The sequence below is a fragment of the Ciconia boyciana genome, chromosome 8 (assembly GCF_034638445.1).
Source record: "Ciconia boyciana chromosome 8, ASM3463844v1, whole genome shotgun sequence".
NCBI classification, from domain to species: Eukaryota; Metazoa; Chordata; class Aves; order Ciconiiformes; family Ciconiidae; genus Ciconia; species Ciconia boyciana.
The window spans coordinates 3297356-3316432 of NC_132941.1; the positions used below are offsets into that span (position 1 = coordinate 3297356).

Below are 19077 nucleotides of genomic sequence, written 5' to 3' on the forward strand. Positions count from 1 at the left end.
TTCAGAGGTTAGTGTCAGGAGGAAAACAAAACTCAAGCAGTTCAGCTTCTTGTTGTAGTATTTCTGATTCCTGGTTTTAGTTTTTATTAATGGTAATGTGGTATCCTAATCCCAGATCCATTTAGTCTTGTTGCGGTAAGACGTAAATCCATATGACATCCCACTTGTATGGTGGCACTTACTGTAAGTTTTAGGGATTGTGTTACAAGATCAGATACAGATTTAAAAGGAGCCATATGGATAGCTTTCAGGATTGCTCTGCAACTCTCAAATCCTGTGTTCTACTGCATGCAGAAATAACTCTTACTGCTTTGTTTTTTCCTTGAAAACCTTAGTATTACACTTCCCACAGTCTGAAGAGGGCCAGCAAAAAGCATTTCCTCTGAAGTGCATCGCATGTTCTGTGTACACTTTCCTAGAGGTATGTGTAGAGTACCAGTTGTGGAGGCTTTATGGTGGCATTCACTGAAAGGATGAAAACTACCTCTGCATAGGGAAGTCATGGCAAACTAGCTGCAGCACAGACCTCAGGAACCGCTGTGCTCATTGCTTCTATGCAGTTTGAGGGAGTTCACTTCTGAGATGCAGCATCTGTGTCCACACAATGATTTTAAGCAGAGTAGTTCTGTAAAGGCAAGCTGGAGAGGTCTGATTCTGTTCCCACTGAAGGAAAGCTCATCGATTTCGGTGAGTTTGAGCAGTTAACTAAGTAATTTAGAGGGTGTTCCTGAAAATATTTCTATAATGAGTAAATATTCTGTGCTGCAAATCAGCTCCATTAACTTGAGGGGATCAGCCATACTGAAAACTTCATGCATCTGTATATCAGCCTTTCCATGAATGCCTAAACATGTATGTTATTTGGTATTGGTCACTTCATTATCTGATCTTTTCTGATCCTAAAGAAAAATAGTAGAGGCTGACATACCACTTGAGGGGTTTTTTTTGGTTTTTTGTCTTTCAGTATGTTAAAGATATTTTATTCTCAGTAAGTTTGTTACAATTCTGGTTGCTTTTTTCAGTAGAACAATTGCTACCTTAAACCCCTTTTGATTTTGATGTACACTTACGTACATCTTGAAGTGTCCGAATGTCATATAGATACTGGGCAGGATATTATCTTGTCTTCTAACATCACACTGATGATCAAAAACACAAAGTAAAGAGCAAACATAGTGAGCCCCAGTAGTTTGTTCATTTTCCATTTACATGCAGCGATTGAGATAATCACAAACAGGAGCATGAGAAAAAGGAGAACAATTGCACAAAACAAACCATTGCTACTGACTGCAACTGGACTGAGGCCATTGAAGATGGAATAAAGGAACCAAGGAACTGGCAAACTGCAAGTAAAGGAAAATAATTGAAATAAATGTTTTAAGGCAGTTCATTTTCTGCATCGTAACTAAGCAATTTTCCCAAATGGTTACAGAAAAGAAATGCATGATTGCATTCAGTATAACTCAGCATAAATCTAAAATTGATGTTGTTCGTGTCAAAAATTGCATTTGGATAATACTTGCACTATCATAATGCAATCCAAGAATCTGAAAGGGTTTTTAAAACAGTACCTATGAATTAAGTGTCTCAGCACGCTATAATAAAGAAGTAAGTCCTGATGCTTTATCGATGAAAGATACAGGCACAGATACTGAGCCTTGATTGCGTAGGATCTGAATGTCTGAGTGGATATATCCTGTCTGTAATCTTTGATGTTAGCCAAATCTTTGGCTAACATTTTTGCCTTGAAAAATCAGTAATTTTCTGTTGATTCAGAATTAGTTGAAGATGGGGGTGCTTCTGTTTTGAGCTACATACCATTATTTTAAGCTGCAGAACAATGACCTGAACTATGCAACTTAATGTTCACTCTGCTGCACTAAGTTATAAAAATCTGTCTTTCCTGACTAGGTTAGGTTTAAAAATAAAAAAAAAAAGTAACTGGTTGTCCAGCTGCCCTTCATTTAATTACAGCTAAAATGAAATTAATTAAGACCCTGTTTGGAATAAAAACAGCTTGCTTTGTATTTCAGAAGAAATGCATCTTTTAGCATTGAACTAATACTCACCCAACAGTGATATCGAAGATATTGCTGCCTACGGAACTGGAGACAGCCATGTCACCTAAGCCTTTCCGTGCAACAATGACACTGGTGATAAGGTCAGGGATTGATGTTCCTGCTGCCAGTATGGTTAACCCCATAATTTCCTCTGATATCCCAATTGTTTCACCAACCTAATAAACACAAAAAAAAGTCGTGTAAGGCTGTTACTTTTGGAACACGGAATTTAATTGCTCTGTGAAGTCTTTTAGGTTTCAGGCCACATTTGAGTTAAAATATTTTAATCCACTTCAATGGGGTAGCATTTTTTCTGCTTTATGGGATAAAAAGTTAAATTTCATAGTGTATGTTGGTCTCAGATTTGCTCTATAGCGTAGGCCATTTGATCACAGTGTTGCCAAGACCGAGCAAGGCCAAGTCAGGTACAGCGCGACTCTTCTGTCCTAAGTTCACCTCTTCTGGATGTCTTCTACCTTTCCCTCTCCAAATTTAACATCAGCTGTGTATGATCCAAGAGCTTTGGGAAATGATAGTCTTTGGATTTATGGCTTGATCAACTATACTGTGAATGTGCAATATATCACTAAATACAAATTGTGGGTCTGATTCTACAAGATGCAAAGTATTATTTCCCAGAATACCAGGTTAACATTAAGGCAGTGGGAGTTGAGATTATTTAGTAACTTCCAGAATTAGAACCTGTATTTTCCTAGAATTTTAATTAGGTAAGGGATAATTATGTTCTGCCCAGAAGCATTCATCAACGAAAAGGGAGTATTAAGATAAATCTTGATGGCACTTTTCCTTTCACTGATGCACAAATTCCCTTGGAAGCTCTCGAAAAAGAATGACTCTTTGTCAAATTGAAAATAATGAAATTGAAAATTCCCTTTTGGGTTCTAACAAAACAAAGTTTTTACTGTTTTGATGGATGACTGCAGCTGTAATTCATCAGATAAAATGCCACAGTGACACTGTTCCCTCTCTCTCCATCTACTTGTTCTGAAATGGTCTTATTTGCAGAGAGAAAATAAACCCCTCACCTGGTGAGCCCACCACACCATGAGGTAAGAGAAGGCAGCAATCCAGATGATGGATCCAAAAAACGTGATGACAAAGAATTTCTTGGAGTCCTGTTAAAATCAAGTTTGAAAAGAAAAATGTGGAGAAGTTTCAGGAAAGTTAACAATCCCCAATGAAAATTATTCACCTGAAACACTTCACTGCAATCAATTGCTTTAACATGGACCCTGGTCTCTCTAATTGTATTTGGTTTTTGTCAGCTTGATTAGATGACCAGTAGTTGCTAGTCTTTTGTGGTTTATTAAATTAAGTCTCTGGAACTATGCTACGCTGCAGCTGGGGCTCCTGTCCCACTCCCTGCAGCATTAGGAGCACTTCAAGTATGCAAAGACTCTAGACATGGAAAAACAGAACTGGGGACTCTTGCCGAGAGGAAATCTATAGTTCAGTTAATGAATCCAGCAGCAGAAGGAAGACAGATTCTTACTGGGTTTCTAACATCAGGCATAGTGCTCCAGAGAGGGAAGACAATGGGAAAGAGGAAAAGGTAAATTGCTTGTTTTTTCCTAGTTTCTGGCCATTCAAGAGATAATGGCTCATCGTTTTCATCATCATCTGTGCTGTCGTCGTCATCGCTGTCTTCCTCACTCTCAGAGCTGCTGTCTTCTGAGCTATCGCTGTCTGAAGAGGGCTGTAGATCAGAAAAAAGAAAAAAGCCAATATGTTTTCACACTAACAAGGAGCTGCACAGCATTTATTCACCAGGGCCTTGCCTCGGCAAAGGTCACATTTGTAACATGGCCGAGGGCAGCCACAGCCCACGTCTTGCTATTGTGGGACAAAATTCAGGCATCTCAGCGCCTGTGTATTATGTTAACTAATTGGTATCAGTTAACTAGAACCAACTTTTAGATGGGGTTTTGACACAAATGAAACATTTACTGTCTCTGTGAAAACCTTTCCTCATCAGAACAGCCAAATTACATCAATTGAAAGGAGGGATTAGGAAAATAAAACAGAAGCATGTACTGATGAACACAGGCCAGGCAGATACTTGTATCTCCCCTCATGTTGGAGCCTCAGAAGAGTCATTTGAGGAGAAAATACTATACAGTATCTGTTGGTGTCATATTTTGGACCTGATTTGTGTTTGTAAGCTGAAATGTTTCGGCTAACACCTTAATATACCTCATCACTACGCACACAGTCTATTTATAGTTGCTAGTTATGGGAAATGGGTTGGGTCCTATCCCAAAAGCTCTAGAGAGGGAAGAAGGAAAGTACATGTGAAGTTTGGTCTGGAGTGAGCGCTTATTGCCTGTGATACTTATTTCAATACCTGTCCATCCTGTGGTGCGTCTCCCTTCTTTTTGTCTTTGCCGGGTTCAGAATCACTGGCAGGAGTTACCTGAACGGTGCTTGGTGCCTTCTTTTCCTCTTCTGCTAAAAGTGATAAGAAGGGATACTGGTTTCAGTCATGTCAGCATCAGGTAGCCGCCTTCCCCTTGATCAGCAGGGAGGTTTGAGCTTCCTACAAAAACGTGTGGCGTTTCATGTTAAATGCAGTCTGATTGCTTAGGTTTTCTGTTTGTCTCCTCTGCCTTCTGTGGATTGTGATGAGTAAAAGCCGGGCAGAATCTGGCCCACCTGGCACAGAATGATACCTTGATGCTCCTGTGACCTTCTATCTGAAACTGCTGTAAGTGGCACATGTGCTACAACAGGGAAATGGTAATTATCTGATCTACAACTGATGAGTGTTTCTTGGTTTCAGTCCAGATGCTGAAGATTTTATTAAAGCCATCCTTAAAAGCCAGAAAGGATGTAACGCTTTGCTTCCCCTTTTTTTCTAGTAGAGCTTGGCATTCTCTAGGGAACTGATATTCTTCAAGGCTTCTGAGAAATGACTGTTAGGCGCTGCCAGACTTTAATCCCTAATCATTTAGTAGGTATTCAAATGCAAATAGGAAAGTGCTGATGCATACAAGGAAATAACTGCAATGTCCTCTGTGCTGTACCTGTGTTAACCTGCGTAGCCAAGAGGAACACGGAAACCTCTGTACAGAATAGCGTAGAAATATGGATAACACAGAGCAGAGGTGAGAGGGAGTGCCTGGCTCTGCTCGGTCACCACAAGGGCCCTTTTCAGACTGCTGCAATTTAGGATAAGGGATCCCTTCCACATAGTCAAGGCTGTCAAGTTAGTAGGATCGCGTTATGCCATGAATTGTGCTGGGATGGAGTATCTTATCCTGAACTGAGTAAGCTGATCCAGTACAGTGCCTCACAACTGCACTAGGGAGCAAGTCTAGAGGGGAGATTTTCAGAAATGTATGTTTTCAGTGAGTGCCACTTGGGATTTCTGAAACCAGGCCTTAAGAGAGTTCACCTGGGATACTTTCAGCCCAAAGCAGTGGACAGAGTGACAGACACTTTTGGAATGTGCACAGCTCTATCCATGTACCAACAAAGTTTGTGGAACACGTCATGGGGTGAAAATTCATAGTTCAGTGAAGTCAACGTGGTGTTGATAACTCACACCAAGAATTTACTTGTTTCTTAAACAGTATTTTCCTCAAGTTTGGTCTCATTCATATAGGTGAGGCTCCATGCTGTGAGGTACGTGGGTGACTGCTGTACTGCAGCAGGGTGCTTGTGGAGGTGGGACCTTCCACACAACAGTTTGCTTGTTTTTCAAAATCTCCAGCCTCACTGACAGCACAGACCCGTGCTGTCACACAGGCCAGCTGCTGCCTCTGAATCAGCTCAGAAAGCCTGTGTATCAGTAGTGATATAGAAAAAGCAAAAACTATTAAAAAAGGAGGATGCACAGCCCCTTAGAATGTTATAGACAAAGTCAGTACAGCTTTTCTCTGTGGAGGAATCTTCCGTGCTCTTCTGCAAGTGTGCCAAATTTCCAAGCTAAAATGAAGGTACTTTGTTTTAACGAACACCTCATTTGCAGGGTGTCCTGGTTTTGGCCGGGATAGAGTCAGTTCTCTTCCTAGTAGCTGGTATAGTGCTGTGTTTTGGATTTAGCATGAGAATAATGTGGTAACACACTGATGTTTTAGTTGTTGCTAAGCAGTGCTTACACTGGTCAAGGACTTTTCAGCTTCCCATGTTCTGCCAGGTGCACAAGAAGCTGGGAGGGGGCACAGCCAGGACAGCTGACCCCAACTGGCCAAAGGGCTGTTCCATACCATAGGATGTCACGCTCAGTATGTATATATATACCAGGGGGGCGGCGACTGCTGCTCGGGGACGGGCTGGGCATCGGTCGGTGGGCGGTGAGCAATTGCATTGTGCATCACTTGTTTTGTACATTATTTTATCATTATTATTATTGATTATTATTGTTTTCCCCTCCTTTTCTGTCTTATTAAACTGTCTTTATCTCAACACCTGAATTTTACTTTTTTTTTTCCCCGATTCTTTTCTCCATCTCACGGAGTGGGGGTGTGCGGGGCGAGTGAGCAAATGACTGCCTGCCGTATTAAACCACAACACAGGGTCTACCACAGATCAGGAGCATAGCAGCACCCAGCTGCTGTCTGTAATGGTCTGATTTCCCCTCTTCCACCCTTCTGGTTGCATTCACACTACATCCTTATAGCACTTTCTGTTTGGATGCTATCTCGCTAACCACTCCTAGACTCCTGTGGGGATGGCTTTTATTGCCCACTGTTAGCATACATCAATTGATTTCTGCTGCATTATTATAGCAGCCATCTGTGACCAGTAATAACAGAAAATTTGTGGTAGACCATAGGTTTCTTTGCCAGCCCTTGGGTGTTGAGCGCTGGGGAGGTGAGAGACTGCAGTCCCAAACAAGGCAAACAGCACTGACTCTTCTTGCACTCACCTTCTGGTTTTGATCCTTGTCCAGCCAGCGTCTCTCCTTTAGCCTTGGCTATGTTGCTCAGGATGTCAACCCTGTCTTTAAATTTTGCTGTGGAAGAGAAGGATGCATTCATCAGCAGCTGTCAGCTATGCAAAGCCCCCCTTTAGCTGCCTCCCCCCAACACAGGCACATACTCTCTCGCCCCTTTCCTCCTGCATGGATTGCAGTCAACACTGACTTGCGAGTTGTCTTTCTGGCTGTGGCCCTAGGTTTTGGCTGCTGCTAGCTGATTGTAGCTGTTATATTTAAATGCTTAGTACTATGGCAATTATGCTGGTAATTTGATGTGTAATCAATACTTTCATATTTAAAAGAGAGTCTAGAGGGAAGTGAAATCCTTTCCAATTCAGTAATACAGGCGATATCTGTACTTCATAGGAAGCAAATGCAGAAAGAACAGAGGAGGAGTTTCAATGCAATATCATTTTGTTCCCAAAGGACTGCTGATTTTTTCAGGCTAGATTATGTCCAAGTTAAAAATGACACCTTCCTTCTGCCATGTGGCTGTTGAAGAGGCTTTACTGTTCTGCTTGCAGCCTGGGGACCTGATGGTAAGGAAAAATGAAAACCTTTTATGTTCCAGTCATCTGGAAAATGATTGATTTCTCTAAGTATACGCGACTGTCTCCTCTGCTGGAGCTGATCTAAATTCCTGGTATCCAGTTCAACATGGTCCAGGCTACCCAAGAGATCGTCTTCACCAGTGCACTGTCCAGCACTGTATTTTTGGGACTGAGGACTTCTTCCACTGTAAACTGTGCTCTGCTCAGCTGAGCTGCTTCATTATTGTTTTACAGTGAACTGTGAAACTGTATATATGTCTTCATAGTTAGGTGTTGTGCTCAAATATCTTAACTCCTACTTTCATGGAAAGTGAGCAAGTCATTGGCTCAAAGAAAAGCCTCATTTTCCTCTAATCTATATCCTCTGTTGAGCTGCCTACCCAATGACTAAGCTGAGAGTTACAGGCTTTGCACATGGACAGTAGCCACAAGAAATTTGCCATGCTATGCTTGGCTTGTGTGAGGGGCTGTAAATTAATTTCCTCTGAAAGTTTTATCGCACTGATTTAATCTACTGTACTGTTGACTGTGCAACCAGAACGTGCTGTTGTCATTTGCCTCAAGGGCAGGGCTCTGCCACTTTATTCATCACCATGATACTGAGTTAATAGAAATAGCAGGTCCGAGGCCCTGAGCCATGCAGGGAGATCTACTATTCTGAGCTGAACCTTGTGAAAATCAGTAGACTCTGGTATAGGTCCAATAACTGGGACTGGCTCAGACATTAAGGCTTCTGGGGACGAGTCCTGTTCTGGTGTGATTCCTGTTACCGTCTGACAGAAACGTTTTTCACTGACTGGAATTTCCGTTCAGTGGAAATTGGATTCACTGGAATGGCTGGACAGAGATGAAATGATGAGCTCTTCTCCTTTGAAAGGCTGGCTGGGACTAAAGAGCCTGACTCTTCCATGCCCCTTGTCAATATTGAAGCCTACCAGAGGGGATGTGGAGAGCTTTGCTTCGTTCCCTCTCTACTGATGCTAAGCACAAGAATACCCATCGATGCAAGGCAATGAAGAGGTGACTTTTTGCTCCTGGTCTCCTCTAGCCAGTGGGCAACACATCTTTCTGTTCAGCTTTTCCCAGAAGCTGTTGCAAAAGCTTCTGTCAGCAGGGTCAGGGCGGTCAGGCTCAGCCTGAAAGAGATTATATAAATTCAAGCTCCTGGCTTCCTGCCCTCACCTAGGCTGCAGGCTGTGAGCACCGACCCGAGCGGAACCTGTGAGCATCTCTCTGTCAGGATAAACAGATTAGGTCCAGGCCACTACCCAGTTCTCATGAGATCAGCCTCATTTAAAAAGGTGTTAATTCCTCTGACATACATTTCCTGCAGGATGGACTGAGATTGGAGGAAGAGCTGGCTATAAGCTGGCCAGATCTGCAGGTCAGCATGGGGAGGAAGGATATCTGTCAGCTCAGGCCTTGCTAGTGCTGGGGATTAGCCGAGCAGGGCTGCGTGCTGGCTGTGCCGGTGCTCCACAGCCCCATGGGCTCAGTCCTCACGGAGGACTCCAGTCCCCTGGGGCGTTCACTGCTGGTAACTCTGCCCCTGCTCTGAGAGCCCGTCACACGGGACATGCCTGCGTCCAGGGGCCCTGAGATGCTCTTCAGGAAGATTCCTATCCTATGGATTGACAGCATCCAGGCTGGACTTAAGGTGGCAACTGAGCTTCTACCTTTAGTTTGGCTCTTACGTTTAGTTAATTCTTTGGTTCTAATATTTAATCTAACAGGACTAACTTAAAACATGAACAGCAGGAAGGATTTTTTTCTTTAAAATTTGGCATGAACCCAGAGGACTTGGGGATGCTGGTGTCTAAAAGTAGACATAAAAAAAATCTCATGACTCCTTTTACCCCGTGGTATCATCATTCTCTTAAAACAAGTGATTGAATGCTAATGAAGCAAGGAGAGACTGTAGCTGCCTTCAGTCTTCTAGCTCAACTCGAGCCTGCAAAACTGCCTGCTGCTCTATTCTGGTCTAATTTCCAGAATCATTAGCTTGTTAACTGGGGCATACTGAGGGTAGACAGCTCTGCCAACCTTGCTGCTGGAGCCTTTTTCTTCATTCAAAAGTAAAAGCAGGCTTTTGTCTTCTTCCCTGTACGACTAGAGTTTAAAGAATAATCCGATGGTAAGACTGGAGGTTCAGAAATGAGAAGGTTCCTGTCTTTCCAAAATCCTCGCTCCCTTTAATTCCCCAACAGTTCCCTCTGCTGTCTAGCTGTAATATCTTGAAAAGATCTCAAGCTCTGCTTCTGCACACTTTCAGAGAAAGTGGGGAAAAAGACCAAAGTTGCTAGAAATTCCTCATTTAAAAATAAAGCACTTTGAAAATAAAAGCTTCTATCAACAATATAATTCAGGATGCAATGTAAATGTTAGAACTTCTGAAGTAAAACACCCAGCCTCCTGTAGACAGAGAAAAAGACTGAAGTAATGATCCCTTTCTAATACAAAAAGAAAAAAATAAACATTCTGAATGTAATCACTGTTCAAATGAGAAGTTTGGTTTCACACAAGGGGTGTTGCATTAGGAGCAGTGAAACAAAGCTTGTATTTCAGACTTCTACTTTATTGCTAAGATGTCTGCTTCTGGAAGTTGCTTTTGGAGGCCCAGTGCTGGCAGTTTTTCCACATCTTGGACTCTTGCTGTAACTGCTTCTGTGCTGCCCAAATAAAATGCAACTGCAGCATAAAGAAGGAAACCCTACAGAGATCCTAATTTCAGTAGGTTAAGTTAGGAACTGCTGAGCAATAGTTGGCAAGCTTTTTCTTTTGTACAGTGCTCTTTACCACAGCCTCTAAGTGCTGATGCTACAGGCATTGGCAAAAAGGAACAAGGACCCTTGAGGAAAGATAAATTGCTTTGGGATCATCTTTTATGTTGCAACCTAATTACAGAAATGCGTCCAGTACAGGCAGTGCTACACACACTGCAAAGAGAAGGACTTTGTCGGTGATCAGTGGGAACTAGGCACCCAGCTGTCCTGAGGGCACCAAAGGGCTGCAGTACTATTAACACAAAGGCTGAGCTTGCAGTCCTGATATGCCTTTCGGGTTCAAATCCTTTTTCAGAGTCATCCTGGGGAAGTCACTTCATCTTTTTGGCCAAGATCCTCAACGCACTCAGATTTCTCAGCCTATTCATAAATGATTCTTTTTCTCCAGACTCCCTTTTCTTTAGGTATGACTTTATCAGGGTAAGGAGTGTCTCCTACTAGATACACAGGACCTGGGACACTGGCTCCTTGATTTTGAGTGCTGTGCTGTTGTAATCTCATCTTTATTATTTTCTTTTCTAAGGAGCTGTCTCTGTTCTAGCAGTGTTGAGTGGAACAGGCATGTACCTGGGGCAGAGGTTTTGCCCTTACCTCAGTGGCATTATTACAGTAAAGGGTCTAAGAAATAACAACCGTTTGGAGAGACTTTAGCCCGTCCTCGCGTGTCCCTGTGGTATTAGACTTGCTTAAGTACTTATGGTCACACTCCCATCTAGTGGCTGCCGCATACAGAGACAGTAACTCAAATTCTGCCTATCTGAAATGAGAGGGGAAGCTGTCTTTCAGAGAAGATCCAAACCACTCCCCCCCAGTTCCATTTATTCAATATTCACAAGTTGTGGTAATACAGTCTTTTTAGCAAGGCCAGTGGCTTAAAACTGCGTTGAAACTCCCCCAGTAATGTATTTTGGGCTGAGCTACCTGGGGCAGCACTGGAGCAGTCTCGTTGGCCTTGGCTGGCATCCTCAGGCCCCCACAACTCCTGCTGAGGTCCCAGGGTTTCACCAGGGCACCAGCCTGGACCATAAAGCCGAGCATGTGCTGGCCTGGGGTGGGCAGATGCTGCACAACGACGTTTAGAGGTGCAGGAAGGATGACAAGGCGCTGGAGGGTCTCTGAGGGCAGCAGTCCCTCAAGTCTGGCACTTTCTGATACTAAAGGCAATGGCATGTCCTCTTGTAAGTTTTTGGTTTTATTCTTGTGCTGTTGATACCACCTTTTGGGGGGGCAGGAGGCAAGGGCATTAGAGCAAACCCTGATGAATCTGGCTCTTGCTAGGCTACCGTTAGTAACATGATGGGTGCCTTCACTAAAATCTATCAAAGCAGACACCTATCTGTCTTGCTGTCCTTATCAAGCCTCCTTTGTTCCCTCCATCAGTTTGTGCAGCTGGGATTTTGATCTGGAGAGTCCTTTTTGTAACCTCTGTGATAGACACGAGAGATGTTGATCTGCTTAGCTTCAATCTCTCTTTGAATGGACAACAGATAATCTCTTTAGAACAAGTAGGGCAGTGGAGGGGCGGGTCATGTGCTGAGCTAGGAAAGAAAATCTAAGAAACCACATCTTTTTTTAACATGCTTCACCATTTCTTGGAAAGTGAACCTCCACATTGTTTGGATTAAAGTTGATACAAAGCAGCACATTAAAAGTTTGTGTACAAAGACTCTGGGTCTGTCTGGAGATGTGGCTTCTCTGCACCCTGGGCAGTTTAAAAGAAGGTGTCTTAGTCCTGAGCTGAACAGCCCTTGGCCATGGGGAGTTGGCCCATTGCCTGCAAAGTGCTGTGGGTACAGTTTACCATGGCAGTGATGATACTGCAGTGTTGCAGGTGGGCTTTTAGAGGTGCTCAGTATTGGTCTAAATCACATACAGATTGGCTTAACCATCATAATTGGAACCTGCTGTGTGTTTTAGACCTCAGCTGGGATTTTAGCCACTGTCAAAACAATAATTCTTCAAGGGTTTTAACTTCTTTTTCCTCTTCTTTGGGTTTATGCCTTGTGCGGGGCTGTGTGCACAGCTGGGGAGGTGTACAGGTAACAAGCTCTCCCCGTGTTCATTTTCCCATTATAAATGAGACTGATACATTGAGCAGCTCTTTCTTGAAAATGTAGTCAGCATTGCATGCTGCTGATCCAAGGCTGTGGTGAGGTCTGAGCTAAGAAGAGGAAGGAAGATGTGACATGCTAAGAGATGAAGGAAGCCTGTAACTCAGGTTTGCTGCTCCTGCTGTCAGAGGGTCAGCAGAAGATGGGAGACTGCAGTGACCGCCACTGCTCGCAGGGACCCCAGCAACAGCAGCTGCTCCACATGCCCTCATCCTCCCTCAAGCAGCAGCAGTAACCAGTTTGGCACAGAAAAAGTAGATATGGCAGGGCCAAAACGTGAGGTGTTTGTTCTTGCTAGCCATGTGGTCAGAAGGGGTACGTCCCACCGTTGCAGAGCTCCCCCCACCTAATATTATCTGTGATACTCAGAGCTGCATTTCCAGGATGATCCCAAACACCCCGACATACAAAGGCTGTATTCCCAGTTAAACTGCTCTGTGCTCAGGGCTGCAAACTCAAGTCCCTCCGGTGTGGAGCATTCACTCACCTTCTGCCAGGGGGTCCAGGGTGTGGATCATGAGTTGGAAGATGGTGCTGCGCATTTGAGAGTTGTGTAGGGAGGCTGAGCTGCTGCCTCGCTGTAAGGCTGATGCAGGCTATGGAAAGGTACAATGCAGCAGTCAATAGCAGTTTCCTCCTCAAAACATCTCCACCGTTGGTTTGGCTCTGCCCTGGGGATGCATTTATATGGAGGCTGATCTCCCCAACCCGAGGAGCAGCCTTAGCATGGATTTTAAACAGCCTCTGCATACAGGTTCACAGGACGGCTGTCAGTATCAACTGTTCACAGCAAGAGACGTGCTCTGGAGATAGCAGGCCAACCTGTCCTTAGATAAATACAGTGGGCTCACACGGACTCAGCATCAATACAATGTTATTATAAATTATAATAATTAAAGCATGCACTGCTTTTAGTCATAAAATTGTTAATAACTGTGTAGATTTATATGCTGCTAAAAGGTAATGCTACAGTCATGCCAAGTGTCCTGACTTAACTTGAAAGCTCTGGTGCTCTGTTCTTATAGTCAACACCATAGTCCTAATGAGCTTTTGACTGAACATTAATTAGTACAGGTAGCTTAAGTGCATAGAGGGACAAGTAGCATCCATATGAGGAAGGTAAAACCTGTTATTTTACGTACATATGCAACCACTACATCAGAGAGGCCTCTCCGTGCAATGCCTGGCCAGCCACAGGGAAGACAAAGGGTCAGCAATTTAACCAGGAGCAGAGGAATGAGCTCTTCAGTGTTCGCTATAGGGAAGGACAGACCCTACCAGCCTCTGCTCTGGGAGCTCAGGAGGAAAATTAGCCATGAAACCAGGTAAGAAAAGTCATGCTCTGAATTTCTCTATGCCTGTTTAAAGCATAGAATGAATAGCACTCTGCTAGTCAAATCCACTTGGGAAGCCTGAGCTGTCTCTTAATTTTTATAAAAATTCCTTTGAGGACACAACTCAGCCAGGTGTCCTCTTAAGTAAGCTGTGGATATTGTGCCAAGCATGGCTGGTTCTTTGCACGAAGTAGGATTTGGTCCAGGTTTCTTGACACAGAAGCTGACACCTTTATTCACGACCTGACATGGAGAGGGGTTCAAAATACAATGACTTCAGATCGCTGTAAAGTTGCTTAGACCTACCTGCAGCTTCCTCCCATCTGCTGGCTTCTTTGTTCCATCATCTGCAACTGCCCCACTGCTTTTCTGCATACAAGCAAGAACAAAAATGATTCAACACCACTACTGCTTCACCTGTTCTCAGGATATAATGATAGTTCTTTAGGCTACTGTCTGTGAGAAAGTGGGACAGCTAATACAAATGACTGTGCATGGATGCTACTGAAAGAGCCGAAGCCATGTGCTCTCCTTAAAACCATGTGGCCTCCAAGAGAAACAGGATTCTACCTACAGGTCCTCAGTGATGATGCAGGTACCTGGAGGTGGACTCAGATGGCCTCTACCATCTGATTCCTGTAGGTATAGGCAGCCCCAGACTTCATCCCCAAACACCTGTATCCTGACTTATTTTCCAGCAGAGACAGAGTGAAGGTGCAAAGGGGTATTTTTTTCCAGGGATCAGCATTGCTTTCCATATAGGTAATTTATTTTTCCCAAGGGTTAGGTCCAGCAGCTCTCTGTCATGCTACTATATTCTAGTGAGAGTTCTCTGTAAACTTAAAGTGCAGGGTTTTTTTTTTCCTTCAGTCTGAAGGGCTGGATTCAATTTGTGATGATTGGTGATGTCCACAGTGATGTATGTGTATAGCTGCAGTATCTTGCACATGTATCCCACCGGAATGTAAAACATGAGCTTTCAGGACTCCCAGCCATGAGGACTGGCTGAAAGACAGACCAGGAGAAAAGAAAAGCACCTTCTCAATTCTGCACCACTTCAACCATCCTCACCCCTCTTCCTTTCCTTTCTTAAATTATGCGGAGTGCTGAGACCAAAGGGGCAAGGCATGCTTGAGTGCTTAGTGACACACATGTGACTAGTAAAGCGTGCCAACGCCAGAGGACAATTTGAAATCTAATGGTCTCTGCTCGACAGCTGGCAGTAGCACAGGTCAAGAGGACAAAGAGGCAGTGGGAGAGTTGGGGAGGGACAGAGGAGGAAGAAGTGGGCAGGCACACTCAAGAAGACAAAGCCCCAAATGTTCTGGAGACCATGTCCTGGCCAGATCTGCTAGTCTGAAAGGGTAATTGGCCCTGGGGACACCTTCAGACACTGTCTTTGTGTAAGCAGTCAACTCTTCCTTCAAAAGACAATGAGTGAAGGGCCCTGGTCTCAAATCTGGAGCGTGTAGTTACAGCCACAGACCTCCCTGTCTGAGCACCAGTGGCATACAGAACCGTCTCTGAGCACACACAGCTGTGGTCAGTGCATGGAAATGGGATTTGGGCATTTTGATCTTGTTGCCAAATGTTGACGGGGAGAGGTGGCAATCGTTGCTAAAGGCTGACAGATCCCCTTCTGTGCTGCAGGTTGGGTAACAAGTGATACCACCAGCGTCCCAGCAACGCACCCAGCTTCAGAATGGGAAAAGAGAATTTCCTCCAAGATCTCTCATCTGCAAGAGGCTTAGACAGCACCTCTTACCAGAAGCCTTTTTTCCTCTGTTTAACACAGAATTGTCCAATTATGTTCACAGACTAACAACGTGTTCCCGCATGTGGTCTTTTTGAAACTCCTTTACAACAACTGAGTGAGCAAAATCCCACGCTTCGAAAGTAGATAATTGACCACAACTGATATCTTTAGTAATTGCAAGGGTAGAACTCCCTTTTAGTGGTGTTCTCTAATTCCTTAGAATCTCTACTATCTAGACTGCGTTTCCCTCATTTTATAACCATAATTATTGACCAGAACCTGTATTCTGAGGTTTTGTTTGAATATGCACTTTGTGAAGGAGATGCAGTTTTTCTTTGTGGTTTACGCTAGAACGAATTATTTCCAACTTGCCCTCTGAACAATAAGGACACCAACCTTCCGTATATGCTCTGCTGATGCTGCCTGCACAGCATTTAGCTTCTTGTTCAGCTCCTGCTTCACCCATTGTTCTAGGTACACGTTCTGTTTCATAGTGAACACATATGTGGCATAGGCAGTCAGTAAAAGGAGGCTTTCCCACCAATCAATGACACTGTCTAGGAAAAACAGGATGAGCATCAGTAAGTCTACAATGTAGAATGAGATGTCTCTAAATAAAGGCCACCATGTCAGGTGGAGTATCTCCCTTGAGAAGAGGGCACAGGTGCCAATGACAAAGAGGATATTAAACACTGCTGAGCCCACAATGGTACCGATGCCCACATTGCTGTGTGAGATGAAGACACCTATGAGGGAGGTGAAGAGTTCTGGTGCTGATCCACCTGCTGCCATGAAGGTGGCTCCAGCCACATCTTCAGAGATCTGCAACTTCTCTGTGATCACTCCCAAAGCAGGGACAAAATACTCATCACACACTATGGCCAAGGCCACAAATACATACATCATGCCAAAGACGTGAAGTACAACCCACCCTTGCCTGCGTTCTTCCACACTGAATAGGTCCTGGGGATATTCTCCTTTGGACTCGTATGGTGGCTTTTCATCTGGGTAGCTTTCACTGACATTTTCTCGCTGTGGTGTTGTATCCACTGACGCAGTGATGGGCACAGTTGGCTCAGGATCCACATATACACAGTGCCTTATTTTGGGTGCTGCTGTGCCATTGCCTGTTACGGCAGTCTTGTTGCTGGAGAGGTCCCTGGAGGTCACTTTGACAGGGTCCGTGGCTTGGGGTGCTGTGTGTGGTGCTGGGAGAGCAGAGGGGCTGAATTGGAGCTGATAGAGAGAGAGGACCAACACTACGGCAAGCAAGAAAAAGATTCGGTTCCATTGTAGCCGCCTTCTCCGTGGTAAATGCATTTCCTAAAGGTTCAAAAATCAGAGCCGTGTCCAGAAGCCACTGAAGACTTCTCTTGATCAGCAATTTGCACTTATATCCACCATTGGAGTTTCTAGCTGATCTTAAGCATCAGGAGTGAAACTGCGTGACATAAAGTGTACAATCCTGCAAAAGAAAATCTGGTGTAAAAAATAAAGGACTGCAACTTTCCACCACTGGGGTAGCATTCCTTCACTGACGGCTTTTCTATTTTTCAATAAAACGAAATGGACTTAAATGAGTAAAGGCAGATCTAGATTCAGGTTTCAGTGGTTTTTTTATGACTGTAGGCTACGCTGATTAATAATCAAAGATTTGGCTTAATAGAGAGGAGTTGGCCGAGACAGTCCAATCTGAGCTGAATTCTGATTCCACCTAATGCCCACATCCAGGAGCTATTAAGGCTTGTGTTTTTACTTGGGTCCAGTTGTTATTCTGTAATATTAACAATTGGGCCAGTGTTCTGCAGGAGGAGAGGATATGGCTTCTGTCAAGGAACCTACTTTAAACTGCTAGAAAAGATGACGCTCTCAAGACAAGATCACGCTGTTAAAACCTCCCTCCTAACAGACCCGTTATTCACCTAAGTAACATCAACAGGAGGGTGAAAACTACTTGATAGTTCCCAGCTATGCTGCTCTGCGGCTCTCCAGCCTTGCACTCCCACAGAATACAAACCAAGCAATGGAGAGCTTTTTTCTTTCCGTTTGAGAAGAGCAGGAGGAAGACTTGGTTCTAGCTGAGCATCCATTTGTTTCTATGACTACATCTTTTCAAGGCTTTCTGTAGAAATCAGAACTGGCAAAGTGGAATTGTAATCATACCTTTTATTAGGGGATAATTAGCATATCTTGCATAATGATTTGAACAGCATTTAGAAAGGGAGAGAAACTGTAAATGCCAGAGTGACAGAGCCTGCAGCTGTGACAATATGGAGACAGTGATTTGGAGCTGGACAGAATTTACCCTTCAGCACTGCTTGAATATTTTACTTCAGAATATCACTCTTCGTGGATTATTTTTTTTCCCCCAAAGTGGGAATGTTATGTTATTCTTGAGCTGGATGTGAATCACAGTTTTGTACGCCATTCTCAGATAAGCTCTTCATGCCAGTTAGCGCACACTTACCCTCTTGCATAACACCCAGTGAAGTAATCAGCCTAAATTTCTTGCAAGACAGGCATTATTATCTTCTTTTAAATAGTTGGGAGGATCACTAAGGCAACAGTAATAGAGGGTCATGGGAGTACCTAGATAAATAGATGATATAAGCTTTGCTTTTCATATGTAAAAAGAACATAAACATGCATATGGCAGAACTGCATAATAAGTATAACAAATTGCACATTATTAGAAAATAACCCTTCCTAACAAAGACAAGAGAGTAAAAAGAATGACACAGAGAGAACAGAAGACGTATGCACACACTCCTATTTAAACACTGTTTTCACTTATCTCAAAAATGAGCTGCTTAAAAGACCTTTTGCAAGCAGAAACGTATCCAAAGCTAGGATCAATTGCAAGAGCTCTCCAGCCTTTCACAATACCTGACCATCAGCCTCTTTGTTTCTCTAGTCTTGTAAGTTTAGCAGTTCTCTTACAGGTCAACTCCTTTCTCACTGGTTGGGTTGTCTCAGTCATAAGAGATCTGGAGCAATCAAATGAACCTCCACAGCTTACCTTCCCAAAATGCTGTCCAAGAGGAAGAGGAGTACCAAGGGTTGAGCGTAGTGCTGGAAGCTTCTTTGATACTTATCAGCCAGATGGGAGATGCTGTTGCAGAGAGAGGCAGATGAAAATGATCCCATTTTCACGACGCCTCTGCTGGCGGAGTTCTAATACAAGAGAGGGTCAGGTGTGAAGGACATATTACTGGAGGAGTAGCCAATCCAGTTTAATACTTGCAGTCCCTAAGAAGATTAAATAGTATTGTATAGATTTGGGTCTATCTCTGAAGGCAATATCTTTGTCTGCTACTACAGGTTATTCTCAGTATGAGGGCAGGCGATTATCTCCATTACAAACTACCAGATGAAAGCACCAACTGTGAGACACGTATCGTTCTCACGGCAGCGATGGAAGAGAGCAGCGGGGGTGAATTGCACCGCTCCTCCGCATGGAGCAGTGCTCGCTTAAACAAGACAACTTGCACGTAGCTTCATTTTGAGGCATCTCGTACGGCTGACAGGCCGGACAAGCAG

General features: G+C 43.8%; 1 protein-coding gene across 1 annotated transcript; it reads right to left on the minus strand.

Moving 5' to 3' along the window:
• Nucleotides 1–1090: 1090 nt before the first annotated feature.
• On the minus strand, nucleotides 1091–16857 carry SLC24A1 (solute carrier family 24 member 1). Its single transcript, XM_072871665.1, has 9 exons — nucleotides 15934–16857; nucleotides 14088–14150; nucleotides 12935–13043; nucleotides 6952–7038; nucleotides 4426–4529; nucleotides 3574–3777; nucleotides 3107–3196; nucleotides 2070–2236; nucleotides 1091–1343 (listed from the first exon to the last, which is right to left on the minus strand). Exons 1-9 carry the CDS (start codon nucleotides 16855–16857, stop codon nucleotides 1094–1096), a joined length of 1998 nt encoding a protein of 665 aa, XP_072727766.1. The 3' UTR covers nucleotides 1091–1093.
• Nucleotides 16858–19077: the final 2220 nt, after the last annotated feature.